The 15,756-nt window shown below is 37.0% G+C and overlaps 2 protein-coding genes across 4 annotated transcripts; one reads left to right on the top strand and one right to left on the bottom strand.

Annotated features, from left to right (window-relative positions):
- The first annotated feature begins 1,212 nt into the window (after window positions 1-1,212).
- Window positions 1,213-8,899, top strand: LOC132194294 (exocyst complex component 1). Of its 3 annotated transcripts, none has more exons than XM_059615469.1 (15): window positions 1,213-1,337; window positions 1,424-1,555; window positions 3,114-3,272; window positions 5,533-5,622; window positions 5,749-5,844; window positions 5,903-6,163; window positions 6,216-6,443; window positions 6,499-6,741; window positions 6,807-7,307; window positions 7,371-7,567; window positions 7,621-7,831; window positions 7,900-8,053; window positions 8,115-8,260; window positions 8,314-8,508; window positions 8,567-8,899. In XM_059615469.1, exons 3-15 carry the CDS (start codon window positions 3,120-3,122, stop codon window positions 8,717-8,719), a joined length of 2,628 nt encoding a protein of 875 aa, XP_059471452.1. In that variant the 5' UTR covers window positions 1,213-1,337; window positions 1,424-1,555; window positions 3,114-3,119; the 3' UTR covers window positions 8,720-8,899. The 3 variants fall into 3 exon arrangements, with proteins under 3 accessions (XP_059471452.1, XP_059471450.1, XP_059471451.1); XM_059615467.1 differs by having other exon boundaries at window positions 1,216-1,350; XM_059615468.1 differs by having other exon boundaries at window positions 1,216-1,350; window positions 1,408-1,555.
- On the bottom strand, window positions 3,528-5,231 carry LOC132194295 (V-type proton ATPase 21 kDa proteolipid subunit c''-like). Its single transcript, XM_059615470.1, has 7 exons — window positions 5,037-5,231; window positions 4,653-4,701; window positions 4,516-4,599; window positions 4,311-4,458; window positions 4,116-4,251; window positions 3,936-4,051; window positions 3,528-3,877 (listed from the first exon to the last, which is right to left on the bottom strand). The coding sequence occupies exons 1-7, from the start codon at window positions 5,107-5,109 to the stop codon at window positions 3,845-3,847; spliced, it is 639 nt and encodes a 212-aa protein (XP_059471453.1). The 5' UTR covers window positions 5,110-5,231; the 3' UTR covers window positions 3,528-3,844.
- Window positions 8,900-15,756: the final 6,857 nt, after the last annotated feature.

Genomic DNA, 15,756 nt, shown 5'->3' with positions numbered 1-15,756 from the left:
TCGTAACATGAAAGTTGCCTATCAAAATGATCTTATAGATTCATTAAGTTATTTATTACCTCTGAAAAATGTAAATCATCAAATTGAAAAGTAAGAAACATTACATTATAAATAAATACAAAATTGGAGCTTTAAAATTTTAGGAAATAATTTAATTTTAGTGGAAATTTTTTAAATAAGTTCATGAAAATTGTAACTAAAATTTGAATTTCTAACAACAGATAAAAATTCATAACGAATCATTGAGTTTTGTTTCAAAATAATAACTCGCTCTTATGCAACAAGCACGCTCAGTGTGCTCTGCAGGCTGCATACTCAATTTTTTCCATTTCAACGTGTTTTTTTCTCAAGAATTTAAACAAATTCTTAACATTAAGAGTAAATCATATTTATTACATTATAAATTAAAAACCTCGACATCAATTATTAAATAAACATGGAGTAAAAATATTTCTCAGTCCATTTGGGAATTCCAGGACGATCTGGACCTGTGTCTGCTGTACTGCCTTCCGTCCGAGCGAGAGTTCATCATCTCTCCAGTATCGTGGAGCCCAATATGCCGACTTTCGACGGCCGATTTCACGTCTTTTGTCGGCGTTCCGGCCGCACCCTTGGGTCTCTTGTCCTTAACGGTTTCCAGTCTGCGGGTTGCTTCCCTCAGCAGGCTGATGACCGACTCGAGTTGGTCTTTGCGAAGGCAATGCTCGTTCCTCGGCCTGGCGGGTGCTGGGTTGCAGTCGGGCACCGGTGGAAGCGGCGGGTCCTCGCAGTCGGGAAGATTTTCTTGTCCGACGATTTCAAAATCGTTGGTCACCGGCGAGTCTCGTTCAAATTCCAGGCTTTTGACCACAGAAGCGAGCATCAAGATGGAGAGCAGAGCAAAAACGAACTTCATCTTGGATCGATGAGAGAATTCGGTTGAGATTTTCAAATCCAGTCTCAGCAACAATACGATTTTAAAATAGAATTCTTTTGATTATTTGCATTGTTTGTTAAGATTTTTTACCCCTTCCTCTTTAGATTAATTTTTTTTAATTGTTGACTGTTGGCATAACAATTTTAAAAAAAATTGACATTTTATATATTTATCACGTGATTTTCCCGCCTATTTTTAAAGACATCGGTTTTCTTCAAATCGGAGCGCTTATTGGATACAAAAGTTTTCACCGACCAATAGAAATAAAGCTTTCAATCGGATCTACCATGTAACGCCCCCATTTAAAGAAATAACAAAACAAAACAGTAAAAACAGTGAGGTGTTCAGATGCTTCTGTGTTTCGAAATTTGAGATAATTTGAGCCCCTTTGCGCCGGCTAATTTTCCACTCTTGACAGAAGGTATTTTAATCAGGTCAGTTCTCAACTTTGATGTGAATTATCTCATGAAGTTAATCACTTACATGTACAGTACATCGCTTTTACAGGTTCCTACGGGCAAACGCCTTCAGAATCGGTCATCCTTTTTGACAGCGCCCTAATGACAGCCGCAATTATCTGGAGTTAGCCTTTCAAAATTAGGAACTGCGGTCTTCTGACTCTACTGTCACTCAAATTTGGTAAGCGTAATTTATTTTAAAAAAATTCTGCAGTGTTAACTAGTATGCGCAGTTATTGAGGACAAAATATACATACATAGATGGGGCCATGGGGGCAGAAGTTCATTGAGGACAACAGTTGTCAATATGAAATTTTTTTATATCAAAACATTCCTCATAGTGTGCTGAACATTTCTCAATAAGGAAAAGCCGGCGCAAATGAAATGGGAAGTAATGAGAGTTGAAATAAAATTAGGCGTTTATTAACTACTTTTAATGCATACAGATGTAAAAACGCCACCTAGACGGGAGTTTCCTCTTAAAAAACCGTCACGCCACATGTAGTGTATTAATGAACTAGCATAAAAATGGGACAGTTTTATCGATTTAAGGCATTTAAGGGCGATGTTTTTGGGTACTCTACAATCCTGATTGAATTTTGAATTAATTGATTTTTGCAAAACTCCCACGTGAGGGGAAATTGCACGCACACCACGAACCAGACCACCCCACAAACCGGCAACTCGGAGTTGGGCAACCCCCAAGATTAATTTTTGCAGAAGCCGCGAGCGAGGGGTGGAGGCGCAGCGAGGTCGAGGACGTGGGGAAGGCCGTGCGGAGGGCGAGGACAAAAGGGCGGCTGTGTTCGTGGGGGGGCTCCGCAGGAGCCCCCCCACGATCCCCGCCCTTTTGTCCCGCCCGGAGCCGGCCTTCACCACGTCCTCGGGCGAGCGCGCCTCCAGCCCGAAGCTCGCAAACCCACAACGTAGTTGCCCACAAAAGGAGTTGTCTGCAAACGGACTTGTAAGCAAGAGAAACATAGATATTTGTACTTTTTATTAAAAAAATTCTGATTTGATGTACCTAGCGACCCTGAGCTGAAGTGTATCCTCTTTTTTTAGCTTCAAATTGTGCGGTAAATTATGCTGCTTTTTTGGCCGTCACCCTTAATTTTGGAAATATTTTCGTGATTCACAAATCGATATTTTCGTAAAATCGTATCTTTAAATGCGACGTCCTTGCTCTTTAATTCGTCTTTCATCCGCCAGGCATCGCACACGCAGCCTCAGTGCTGTGCATAATGGCAAATAACAATGGGAATTTTCAAATTTAATTTCACGATTTTTTTACTTTCGGAACGTTTGCGCGTACAAATTTCTTTTGGAAACTGATCAAAATTGGCCCCTTTTTCTATAGAAAATTTTCATTTCAAAATTTACAACTGTTGTCCTAGGTAGCCTTGTACCGGCGATGGGTATTATAATTCCTCTTTACTGAAAGGATTTGAATTATAACTATCAAAACAAAATAAACTATTTAACAATTTTGGATTTTTATTTTTAAAATATGATGTCGGGCGTTTTAGCAGACATCTGCTAGTTGTAAACCCTTTCTTCTCTTTTTTCCAATTTAAAATTTTTGTATTGACCGAGAAGAATAAATAATAATAATAATAGATCTCATGAATAATATAAAATGTGACAACTTACCCTTTTCCCCGACAAGTAAAATATCGGCAGACTTAAAACTACACTTTCTTCACTTCCTTGTTCTAAATTTTTCGTTTTAATTTTTACAGCCCAGGATGGCCACTTGGCACGGACTTCAAAAGGATGTCTTTCTTGACGAGAAGATGGTTGCAATGGTCCACGTCAACAAGACTATGAAGAAGAAGAAAAGCAGTTTTCTCTGCCTTACTGCCACTAAAGATTCACCATCGAGGGTCCTCATTCACCAGGTAAACATTTCAATTAATGAAAAATTCACGTGATTTTTAGGTATTTTGCTACCAAAATCAATAAATAATACCCAATTAAATTCATCAAGAACATGAAAAAAAGATTAAAAAATCATTACATATTTGCTATGACTGGCATTGACTTAAACAATTAATAAGATTCAGCCGGACTCAACATTGTAAAGTTAGTAAAAAAATTATCATAAATATTAAGAAAAATATTGGTTGCTTGTATAGAAAAGGAAAATTCTAAAGTAACATTTAACTCCTACCTTTATTAATTCATCATTTTATTTACACGTGTCCCGATATAATTTCTATAATACGATATACACATTTAATACACATTTATGCATAATTGAAATGTTGGTTACTTGATAAGACATGTAATAGTGGAATGTTGCAATTTTATGGCTCAAATATTGATCTTTTTAACTTGTTCTGGAATATCGATGGCCTCTGGTTAGGTTTTTCCAATTTCGGACTAGAGGTGGCTTCGAATGTGAAACATGAAAGCTACGTTGTGTAGTTATATCGCTCACTCGCATTTAAATACATTTGTGCTTCACAATTTACAACTTGTCGCCCATCTTGACCTTTGAAGTCTGCAACAGATTTTTTTTCAGTAAATTTCAAAATTTTACAAAATATTTTTCAACTCACCATATAAATACCAACAATAAGTCCGAAGAGGCCAATGGCACTTCCGAAAATCTCGACAATCAAAATTTTGACGAAAAGGGCAGAATTGGCAGCATCAGCAAGCGCAGCTCCAGAGCCTTAGAATTTCAAAATTTCAGTTTTTTAATTGAAGCTAAATAAATTTTGTGGTTTGAAACTTACCGACAACGCCGACAGCAATTCCGCAGAACAAATTGACAAGTCCCACGCTCAGACCAGCACCAAACATCAAGTAACCGGAGAACCAATTCATTGAAACAAGAGCTTCATTTTCCAAAAGCTTATCTTGAGTAAAGTCCTGGAAATATCAAATCATTAGAAAGGTTTAGTAAATATCGTGATGATTTTTCTTATCACCTCGAGCATTCCAGAAAGAACAATAGCTGTGATCAATCCGTAAATAGCCACAGCCTCACAGAAAATGACTGAGATCAAATTCTTAGTCTTGATCCTGGGTGCTTTGACTCCTCCACCCACAATACTGACACCAGTCGTGTGGATGCCCCTGTTAGAGAAAATTAATTTCTTACTGTTTGAACATTTTGATTCTGAAAATTCTTACAAGGCAGCTCCGACGACTGACAGAGCTACAGCCAGACCAATTCCGATCGACGACCACATGTGTGGGGATGTGTCCTCCAAGAACCTTAAATTATAAAAATTAATAGTTTCCTTTAAATTTTGTTTAACAAAAATTACCATCCTACGCTTATTCTTTCTCCCTTGCCGGTGACCACATAGTAGAGGACTGAAAAAATGTCACAATTAAAATTATTTTAATTTTTCAGTTGAATTTTAAATTATATTTTTAAATTTATATCAACTGTGGCAAAAAAGGAAAAAAATATTTTTTTAATTTCAAGAGGTTACGCCCATAAATATGTACAATCAAGTTTTAAATTATTTTTGTAAAAATGATTTATGACGTTTAAGATTGAGTTTGTGCGATACAACGCTAGTTCTGGCTGGCAAAAATGTTTTCAGACGAATAAATTTGGGGAAAATGTAGCTTGGCGTTGGAATTTCGCACCGAAAATGACCAGACGTGACCATACGGTATGTCAGACCGTGCGAAAAACTCACTTATTATCGTCAATGCTGCCGACAGTGTGCCGAAGAAGACATAAGCAACGGTTGATCGCAGTGTGGAATACATTTCTGCTGCCTAATGCGTCAAATTGTGGCGAATTTTGGCCGAAATCGCCAATTCAGCCGCTGAAAGTGAGGCTGATCGATTTATCTCCACAAAACAGTCGGACGGGGTTCGGGAGGTGCGCGTGACTCCGGACCAATAGGAGAACGGTTGTGAGGCGCCAATACTTAAAAGTTTTGCCTCTGACTTTACGTGCGAGCTATTGTGAAAGAAAAGCTTTTTAATTTTTCCTATCTTGACGACTTCGTATCAACTTTTAAAATAATAATAAAAAAAACATGAATTTTTCAAGATTAGTTCATATTTTCAGACAAAAACATTTTATTAAAAAAGTAAATTAATACAAATAAAGATTATTTATTTGCACTGTAGTTTCTATTTAAAATATTTTAAGATTATCTAAATTTTTATTTTATTTGTTATAAGGTGAAGCAAACTGACCGAAGCGCATTCAAGAAAAAGGAAGTATGGGAATTGTCGGATCTCAAGCTCGTGGATGCAAAAAATGCTTCTGGCGTAAGTTATGTTGTTCTCGGCAGAAAATAATAAATATATACCGTCTTTGAAAATCATATTGTTTATTTATAGCAAATTTTAGTCTCGTTCAAAATCATAAAAAAAATGTTTTTTTCTTTCAAGCAGGACCACCAAGATTTTGACCTGCAATTTGACAAGCTGTACCACTGGAGTGCGACAAACCAAAATGAGCGTCAAAATTTTTTGATTTTCTTGTGGAAGGTGAATTATTTAATTTACCTAAAATTGCACTATGCATTAATTTATTTCCTTAATTTAGATGAGCAACAAATATCTTCCAAAGCAGAGACCAGCGTTCCTCAACTTCCCTGAAGAATGGCAGTCGGAAGCAACGCCTGCACAGGAATCTGCAGAAGTTACAGTGAGCACTGTGATTGTGGACGAGACCCCCGAGTACATGCCACTGACTGAGAGGGAAATCACTGACTTGGAAAAACTCATGAGCCAGTGTGATTATGCATACAGTAATTCTGCAGCGTTCATGGAAACTTTGGCCAGAGACTTGTCAATTTTAGACGGAGTAAACTGATGTTGTTTTATTTGCAGAAAATTTATTGAAACCAACTTTTCAGGAGAACATTCACAGTGTGCTAGCTGCCGAGCAGCAAGTAGAGGCTCTCATGTCTCACCTGGAAAATGCAATAAGTGAAGCAGACAAAATCGAGTCCCAGCTCAACGTATACTGTGATTCAATTCAACACATTCAAAAGTCAATTGTCAACATGGGAAAGAAAAATACCACCAACCAGGTCATTGGGAAAAACAATCAAGTCCTGCTCGAAGAGTTGGAAAACATTGTCGTAAGCCTGATTTTTTTAATTCATGCTTCATATTTGTATATATTATTTTGTTCAGTCCCAGCTAGATGTCCCATACAAACTTCAGATGGCCCTGATCGAGGCTGACCTGAACTCACCAAACGGGTTGAAAGAGGCCATCGAAGCAGGCAATGCTCTCATCAAAGCTATGAATGCTGACTTGCATCCTGCTTTGGTCAATTTGGCCGCAGTTCAGGAGCAAAAGAAGCGATTCGACAAGTGGAGGATCAAGTTTTCTCAGAGCATTTGTCGTTACCTCAACAACCTATTTATTCATGAGGTGAAAAGAAAAAAAATAATCAACTTTTCCTTCAATTGTGCTCAAAAATATACATTATATTATAGGGAAACAAAGAGTTCATGTCGATGGATGGCTATCACCATGAATCTCGACTAGTTCTGCCGACGCTGGACACTGTCCACAACAACCTCAAGCCGTATGCGCCTCTGATGCACTGGTTGCGCCAAATGGACCGAAAAGCATTCACCGACCTGTCTAAAGTTTACATCAACTCCTTGCAGAAGCGTTATGAATCTGTGATCCGCCAGTTCTTCGAAGAAGCCAAGAACAGGCTGAACGCTGGCACTCTGAAGAGAGGCAAAGGCAGCAGCCAGGACATAAGCAGCTCTGGTCAGACACCCAAAGAAGGGCAGAACTCGCCTGTTAACCAACGACTCTTGGCTCAGGAACGAGAGCAATGGAAAGCTGCGGACGACACTGCAGACAGGGAAAAATTTGATGAGCTGCTGGAGAGGGCCCTGACTCAGTTGGAGCCAATGTTCTTGGCTGAACAGAAATTCTGCATGCTGTTCTTCCAGCTCGATATGGTCTCACCAACAAGATCGGTACTTTTGAATGAATTAATAATTATAATCCTCATTCAAAATATTTGCCATTTTCTTTTGCAGAACACGCAATCGACATTGAGTAGCTTTTCCATGCAAAGCCCGGGCAATGCTATTGCGACGCCAAGCAAGGAAGAAGCTGAGAGGAAAATGGAAAAATATGTCACCGAAGAAGTGAGAAGGATGATGGGAGAACTGTTCGGAAGTCTGGAACCAGAGCTCATGGCATTTATTTCTTACAATGAGAAAATTGATAGTTTGTAAGTGTGAAATAGAAGTCTTTGAATCAAATTTTCTAATGAGCAAATTTTAGCTGCTGTATGAACGTGCTTGTTAGGCTGAGCCAACATGTGATGCTTGCTCAAGACACTGGCAATTTCCTTAGTGTTACTTTTGCCACTCTTCTTGTCCAAGTGAAACGAAATTTTGATAAATTTATGACTGCTCAAAGAAAATCGATCGAGGATACAAAGGCCAATAGATCAAGCAAATGTGGAATTCTGCCGTTTGTGGATAATTTTGAGGTAAAAGAAATAAAATTTTGAGTTCTTACTGTTCTTGGTATGGATTTTATAACCTTTAATTTTTTCAGGATTTTGCAAAAATTGCAGAGAAAATATTCCAGAGCTCAGAGAGAAGAACAGATTTGGAAAAGTGGTACAGAAATCTGATGATTGCTATGTTTGAAGCAATTCCTCGCATTGGCGTTGAGCACCAAAAGACTCCGCAACAAGTTGTGAAAATGGGTCGGTTTTGCACAAAATTCATTAGAAATAACTGGAAAACAAGCTATTTTTTTTATTTCAGAAAATTTCCATAGACTTCAGGGCTTGTTATCAAGACTTAAAATTGCTGCTCTGGAATCTTACAAAAAGGAAGCAAAGCAGCGGTACCAAGACGCTCTCAAAGCTTATGTTACTCTTTACTTTGGTCGTCCCCTCGAAAAGCTCAATGTAAGCCCAAGAAATAAAAATTTAATTTACGCTAATTACTTCACAAATTTCAGCTCTTCTTTGAGGGTGTGCAAGCAAAAGTAGCTCAGGGTGTTAAGGAAAGTGAGGTCAGCTACCAAATGGCCTTCAGCAAGCAGGAGCTTCGAAAAGTCATAAAGGAATATCCAGCCCGCGAAGTCAAAAAGGGACTGGATTCCCTTTACAAAAAAGTTGAGAAGCATTTGAGTGAAGAAGAAAATCTTCTTCAGGTAGGAATCAAATTCATGATAAAAAATACTCTTAACCTACTATCGATTTTGACACAAGGTCGTCTGGCGAGCCATGCAGGAAGAGTTCATTCAGCAGTATAAAACTATCGAGGAACTGATCCACAGGTGCTACCCCAATGCAATGATCACCCTTGAGTTCACCATTCAAGACATTCTTCTGTTCTTCTCCGAGATCGCTCAATCTCACTAACTGCATCCCCAAATGATATAATAGGTAGATCATAATTATTCTCTTTCCTAATTTAAGTCGTAATTTATTTAATTCGACTGGTTGATATAATGGTCTTGTTATAACTGGTTAAGGGAAATGTTTTTTGTTGAAATGTATAAATATTTTAGATAGCAAATATATAACGCTCATGAAATGAAATTGCTCAAATTTTATTTATGCTAAATTCAGACAGTCTGTTTTAAGTTGTTCAGCAGAGGTGGTTGCGGAACGATTTTCACGATCATTAAAATAAACCGCATTAGACGTTTAACTTTGGTCTCGCCAATTGAATGCGACGTAAACTCCCGAGTCCAATCAATTTAAACCACATTGCCGCAATTGTTTCTGGACACTGGTAGGAGTGCACAAAACAACGACGGCAATAATAATAACAATGCAAGCTGTGTGTTTGCAATGATATATGGCCAGTGAAATAGTTAAGGACCAGTTAGAGCCGAGCGCGGTGAATGCGTCACTGCAACATTTTTACAGCCTCATTATTTTCAGAGTCTTGCTCACTCTGTGGTCCTTGTCTGCGCGAGCACCGGCAGTTGCATCATAAATTCGGCGCGCGCTGAATAAAAAGTGTACAGGGTCAGGGCTTGATTTGTTTATTTATTCGGGCAAACCAAAGAAGAAGTGCCGAAGATTGGCGCCATAAAAGATCTGTCTTTAATATGTGGGTCTGTTCGAAGGAATTAACCGATTCTGATCTATTAATCAAAGTTAGGCTCAATTAAATTCTCGTTTATTGTTGCCTTGTTCTTTCTCGGATCATTTCTATTATCTCTGTCCTTTATGCGAGTTGGAGAATTGGTTGATCAAGCTGCTTTGACAAGACCTGAGAATTTTAGATGACTCGTAACAACTCAAAAGCGTTGCTTTTAGGGCGGAGAAGATTAATGAATAATTATTCACTCGAGTCAGGTTTTTGCAAAATTAAAGTCTTGCCAAAAGCAATTATTTTTTGCCAAAATTCAAGTTTTTAAATTAACTTTTATTGTTATTGGCTGCTATAATTCTGCCGTAATGTAGGTTATTTACGAATGTACGTCAAAAGTAACGATTCAAGCATTGACCACTCAAAAGAACCAGCATTTGCATGAAATATTACGGCGCCTCATCATTATTACAGGAACATGAATAATGTAAATTCCCAAATGGTCAAAATAAAGCCAGACTGTGCTCCATGAAATGTAATATTTAGTGCTGCGTGTCAGACCGAGAAACCATATTTCACTGAAATTAAGTAATCACACTGGTTTGTGCGGATTATCATAAAAAAAAGCCTGTTGGCTCTTCTTTTGGGAGGAGTGGGCCGCGTTCTCTCGCATGCATATTTGGCGTTTCTAGGTGCCGCGTTCTTGGCCGGCAGCTGTAATTTATTCCTTTCTGACACAAAGAGATCAAGTAGTGGAGTTGAATAAAAAAAGATGAACTCGCCGCCGCAACAAAAATATCTTCACAAAGCAGCAGCAGTCCGCAACTACTCCAGAACATCTGCATAATTTATTCGCCTAACCTAATGAAAAGAGTGCAGATAAAGAGTGGTAGTGTCAGATCAGAAGCAGAAAAGAACAACACCTTGTTTAGCAAGACAAGTGCCCAAAGGCAAGAAAAGATTTAAATAATTACGAGAATTTGCTGTATTTTAATTTAAACGTTTAATTAAGATGTTATTTTTAAAGATTTTCTTTATTATTCTGTTTGCATCGAAAATGTTCAAGATTAACTGTCATACCATATTTTTTAAAATTTAAAAAACAAAAAGAATATAATAATATTAATTCTAGGATATGAATTATTTTTATCGCTGTATTAGATTAAAAAATAACACCAGGATTATTAATGTGTAGAAACAAAAATAAAATTTCTAGCACAGCTATTTTTTTAATACTTTTGTTAATATTTATCTTATTATAATTAATTAATTTCAAGTTAAAATTTTTAAGTAAATTAAATTTACCAATATCAGCTAAAAAAATAAATTTGTAAATTTTTGTTTTTAAATAAGAAAAATCAAATCAATGAAAGGAAAACAAAATAATTTTGGTTTTCTTCGTCATTATTATTAATATTTTTTTTTTTACAATATGTATTTAATCTACCTGATAAACTAACTCAAAACAAACGCATCAAAATGCGACTAAAAATTAAAGAAAACAGAAACAGAAATCTCCCTTTATTAAATTTAAGGGTGTTTTTATTAAAATTTAGTACAATTTATTTTGTTCATCTATAATTTAATTATGTATTCTCAAAGATAATTGATCGTAAAACTAGCGTAATTCTCAATGCTAAATCATTTCTGAGACTCTCCTCGTCTACAACGCCATTGGAGATTCAAGATCAGATAACAGTTCCAAAAATTTGGATGAGTGAGAAAATGACGCAGTCGTATTCTCAAAGACAAAACGGCCAAAAATAGAATGATGTAAGTACCGAGAAATAGGCTAACAACAAAGCGCGGCGATAGCCGTCTCCATTGAAACGCACGCTAGAGATCAGAAAATAGCCCGACTAGTGGCTATTGTGAGCCAGCAAGAATCAAGTCTCATTGCTTCGATCTTTTGGACTCGGAGTCCAAATTGGCCTCTTGCTGCTGCTTTTATTGCCGCTCATCAAGCGCGCCCGCTCGCCTCCGTCGCGGGCGTTAATTAATTATGACTTCCAACCAACAACAGGAAGAACGACTCAGAGAGCAGCAGCAAACTTTTACCATTGCTTCTTCACTTTCAATCAACCTTGTTTATTTTTCTCACATAATATATCATGCATGCAAGGGGCCATGTTGAACTCCGAGGGGGCTGTAAATCAATTAAATTTTGTTTGGCCCTTCTCGCAGTCTCATGTTTGGAAAGATTGTTTTACATGCCGTAATTACTGGAAATATATTTCTAAGTTTAATTGCCTTTAATTTGTTTTTCTCAATTGGCTCGCCTCTTGTAATTTTGCACCTAATTCACTCTATGTCGTGCGTCAAGCGGGGACCCACATTTCAAATGTCCTTCGTTTTTGTCTGGAAAGTAAAATAATTTTTCTATTGACAATTACCATGAATTATTTATTGATATTAGTGGTTTCTCAAAATCTGCAGAATGGAATTTGCTTTGTATTTAAATATAATTTTTTTTCTAAGAAATTAAATAATGAATTTCCTCAATTTCTGTTTTTTTTTTCAAACGATCAATATGCTATACTCTTTGTAATTTATGTGCTACCAAGAGTGATCAACGCACCTAAAAACATAGTATTAAAATTTTATATTTATGTTTAATGATTAATTAATTATTACTAAGCTAAATAGATATAATTTTGAACTTTTTTAATTCTACCTCTTTGCTCAGGATAGATAAGGGAATTATATAAAAAATCACATAAGTTTTGCCACAATTCAGGCTACATTTTATCCACGCCTAAAAGTCAAAATTTAGCCGAAATTAAGTAATCACATGAATTTTTGTAATAAAAACGACTTCAGCAAAATATTCCTAATGCTTTTATGATCGAAATGTTTGGAAAAATTATGAATATTTTTGTAGTTTTTTTTTTAACAAATATAATCCTAGAGTTTGAAAACACACTCGCGTACAAAGGACGAATTAGTCTTGAGCCAAGTAAGGCGTGGATTTCCCATTTAATATTCATAACTGGAAGGATAAGTGATTCATGTGGACAATGCAGGCTCGGTTTTTCTCCATAAACACACATTATTTGTTGCATTATTCAGCGATTTATTTATGGCACATGATCTTTACCCACGTATTTATGCGTTTTTTAGTGCCGCTGGCCATCATTTTCCATCTTCAGACATTGATTCGGTGAATGATGGGGCACACTTGGTGCTTTTGCTTGCGCATCAAAAATGTGTCCCCCGTGTGTGGTCCCCGCGACTTTTTGTGCAGTCGCTCTCGTCTCTCGCTGCGCGATGCTGCCCCGCGATACGGAATGAAGCGCGAAATGTGTTTTTGCTCGGATGGAAACGCGCTCGAGCATTATGCAAATAATCAAAGGCTGCACAAATCTTGCTACTCTTTAGTTAGCAATGCGGTCCGTCTCTTCTGACTCATTTCACTTGTGTTATTTTTGCGTTATCTCTCGCGCATTTATTTACTCTTACGCATGCTCTCTATACGTGTGGTAATAAAGTCGCGGAACTTATTCTTGCGCGCGAAAAAATGACAATTACATACCCCGGTGCTGAAGTCACTCCTCAATTTATACGCTGAGCGCTCGCTGATTTATTTTTCGCACAACTCACGCGGCGCATTTTTTCACCGCACCACTCAACACGTCACAAAGGTTATTACTTTAAAGACGAGTTTTTCTTTTTAAAATTATCGATGTGCGCACTTTTAGTGGCAAATAAAAGTACATTTACATAATCGCAAATCTCTGAGGCTTGAGAAAGAGGAAATTTTAAAGGACATAATGACATGAAAAATAAATTTAAATTAATTATTAACTTCAATTTATCATATTTCTAATTTTATTTTACATTTGAAATAGTTTTTTTTAACGGAATTTTCTTATGTTTATTGAACGATATAAAATTTTATAGTCACTTTGAAATTTAATTGAAAAATGTATCCATTTTTACATTACATATTAAGATAATAGCTTTGTATTTTAATGGTCCTTACTCCTTTCTTTGCATTTGCTGAGTTTAATCTTTATTTAAATTTTATTTTAATTCTTAAAATTGTCTCAGGCTGAATCACTCCTTCTTTTATAAATAGCAACGGTTGCTCATTAGTCTAAAAATGCAAATTGCGCAAAAGCTGCCACATTAAATTAGATGAACAAACCATAAGAGTAATGCATCAACTTGCTGCGGCACTTAAACCAGCAATAAACCGCTATGAATTATTGATAATAAAGTGATCTTAAGTCAAAGAGAAATCAACCAGGTAAATTATTACCCATCTCTCGAGAAATGTGAATATTTTCAACACGCAAGGACGAAATTTTAAACCTTTGCAGCCTAATATTCTACAACGACGTTTGAACAAGGAAAATGAAATAATAATTCGTCAGCTTAAGAAAAATTAAAACAATAATGCTGACTTGTTGCTCGTAAGGTCAAAGCTCACATTTCTTGCAAAAAATGTGCCAGAATTCTAAAATGAAAACTTCAGCTCAGCAAGCAGACAGACAAAATTCGTTTTTGTTATTCACACATTATACACTTGTCTGCTAAAAAAAATACAAACCCGTCTTAAAAATAATTCCTCAGCAATTAAGAGGCGTTGTAATTACACCTTGGCAAAAAGCGAATCTGGAGAGATGCAAATGACTCGTTACACAAGAAGTTTTTCGTTTACGCGTTGGCAGTCGCGGTGCACGTCACCTTTGTATATAGTGAGAGCGATACCAAAAGGTTGAATTCAAGTCGGTCAATGACTGCTGCCTTGTAATGTGATTAAATATGAACGCGTCTGTCTGTGAGTACATGAGTGTTTCGCACATGAGCCTCTATCTCATCTGGTCGCGAGTAGAATTGCAAGCAGCACGGTTTTGTCATTAACACCGACGCCGCCGCTGCGAGATTCTCGCGAGCGCGGGGTGGTGAAAAATCTGCGTATAATTTAGCCCGTCAAGAAGTGCGAATTACCATAAGAGGTATGGCTGTGATCGTTAAGTGGAGCTTTCGGTCGACGCGACAGAGGCGGAAAGTGAGTGTCAGGTGATATTAAATTTGACACTACAAGTTTCTACTTAGTAAAAAATGTTGCTTACAATTTTTAATCACACGTATATAAGAGAAGATGAATTATAAAGCAATGGAAAACGTGAGTCACGTCGCGAGAATTGATCGTCAGGAGAGAAAAATAATGTAAGTATACTTTGCCAGGTAATTGATTATTGCTCTGCCTAGCATTGACTCAATGAGACTTGGGCTCGGCAAAAGAAAATATGAAAACATATAATTGCAATTTTAATAATAAATCTTGAGTGGCGGAGAACGATTCACGATATTTTAATGTAAAAATTAACCCAAACAATTTTGATTCATTCTCTCTACATATCTGGATATTTATAGACTGAAATTTAATATTTTTCCCCCCAAAATTATAACTTAATTTTTACGCTTTTTACTGTTTGACAATAATCTGTATGAACAAATTTAATTAAATAAATGATTATAACTTCGTAATATATTAAAAACAAATTTTCAGATCAATCAATCCAATCTTGACTTGTTTGGAATAAAATAAATTAATTGAATTAATTAGTTAAAAATATAATTAATATTTATTAATAGCTTGACCTCATAAAAATTACATTAAATTTACTAAAACATTTTTTCAGGAAAATTTATAGTAATGACCTTGATAAAGTTATTTTGCGTCTTTATAGCGACGAAATTTTTGCGTGAAATTCTTGCAAATCGACCACACCGAAGACCTTGCACAGCCAACCGCCCAAACTAATTTGCATTTTGTGCAGCCTATAGAGCCCATATTTAAATTATCAATTATAGCTGCCGCCGGACCAAATTAAAACATTCCTTTTAGGCGCGGAAATGCGTAGGCGCATGCAGATTTTGTTGCAAAATTGCGCGACAAAGTCTCTTTTCGGCGCGGCTTAGGTTTATAGTTTTTTTCTGGGTGAGACAAAGGCCGATTTATTTTATGATTCACGAGGGCGGACGAGAGATGCAAAACTTCTTCTCGTTCCAGAGGCAGCAGCCAAGAGAGATGACGTAAGAAAAGAAGTCATGGTGCACTCACGCCGACGTGGAATCGCTGTGGGTTGAAATAATGTATTAAACCAGCGAGCTCTCAACTCTTTGCATGCACGTTGCACCTTTTCGAATTAATGCATCGCGGCGTTTATTCATTAATTTTATCCACTCGGTGGCGCCGCTGATAGACTCGGGGGATAATCTATTTCCAGTCGGCACATATACGGTTTTAATTTAATTGACCATCGGAGCTCGGAGGCGATTTCACGTTTGGATTACAGAGGAGTGACACGCGGAGAGAAGCGAGAGCGTGGGCCGCTCCTGGGTT

Source organism: Neocloeon triangulifer, unplaced genomic scaffold (genome assembly GCF_031216515.1).
Source record: "Neocloeon triangulifer isolate White Clay Creek 2 clone unplaced genomic scaffold, ASM3121651v1 ptg000006l, whole genome shotgun sequence".
Taxonomy (NCBI): domain Eukaryota; kingdom Metazoa; phylum Arthropoda; class Insecta; order Ephemeroptera; family Baetidae; genus Neocloeon; species Neocloeon triangulifer.
The sequence above is the reverse complement of the archived record's forward strand: the minus strand, read 5'-3'. Positions and strand labels throughout refer to the sequence as shown.

Bases quoted from the DNA above. Each gene is read 5' to 3' on its own strand.
- LOC132194294 (XM_059615469.1), top strand. From the start codon at position 3,120: ATGGCCACTTGGCACGGACTTCAAAAGGATGTCTTTCTTGACGAGAAG. The intron at 3,273-5,532 runs GTAAACATTTCA...ATTTGTTATAAG, and splicing joins CGAGGGTCCTCATTCACCAG to GTGAAGCAAACTGACCGAAG. The intron at 8,054-8,114 runs GTCGGTTTTGCA...TTTTTATTTCAG, and splicing joins GCAACAAGTTGTGAAAATGG to AAAATTTCCATAGACTTCAG.
- LOC132194295 (XM_059615470.1), bottom strand. From the start codon at position 5,109: ATGTATTCCACACTGCGATCAACCGTTGCTTATGTCTTCTTCGGCACA. The intron at 4,459-4,515 runs GTAAGAATTTTC...TTTCTCTAACAG, and splicing joins TCAGTCGTCGGAGCTGCCTT to GGGCATCCACACGACTGGTG. The intron at 4,052-4,115 runs GTAAGTTTCAAA...TGAAATTCTAAG, and splicing joins AATTGCTGTCGGCGTTGTCG to GCTCTGGAGCTGCGCTTGCT.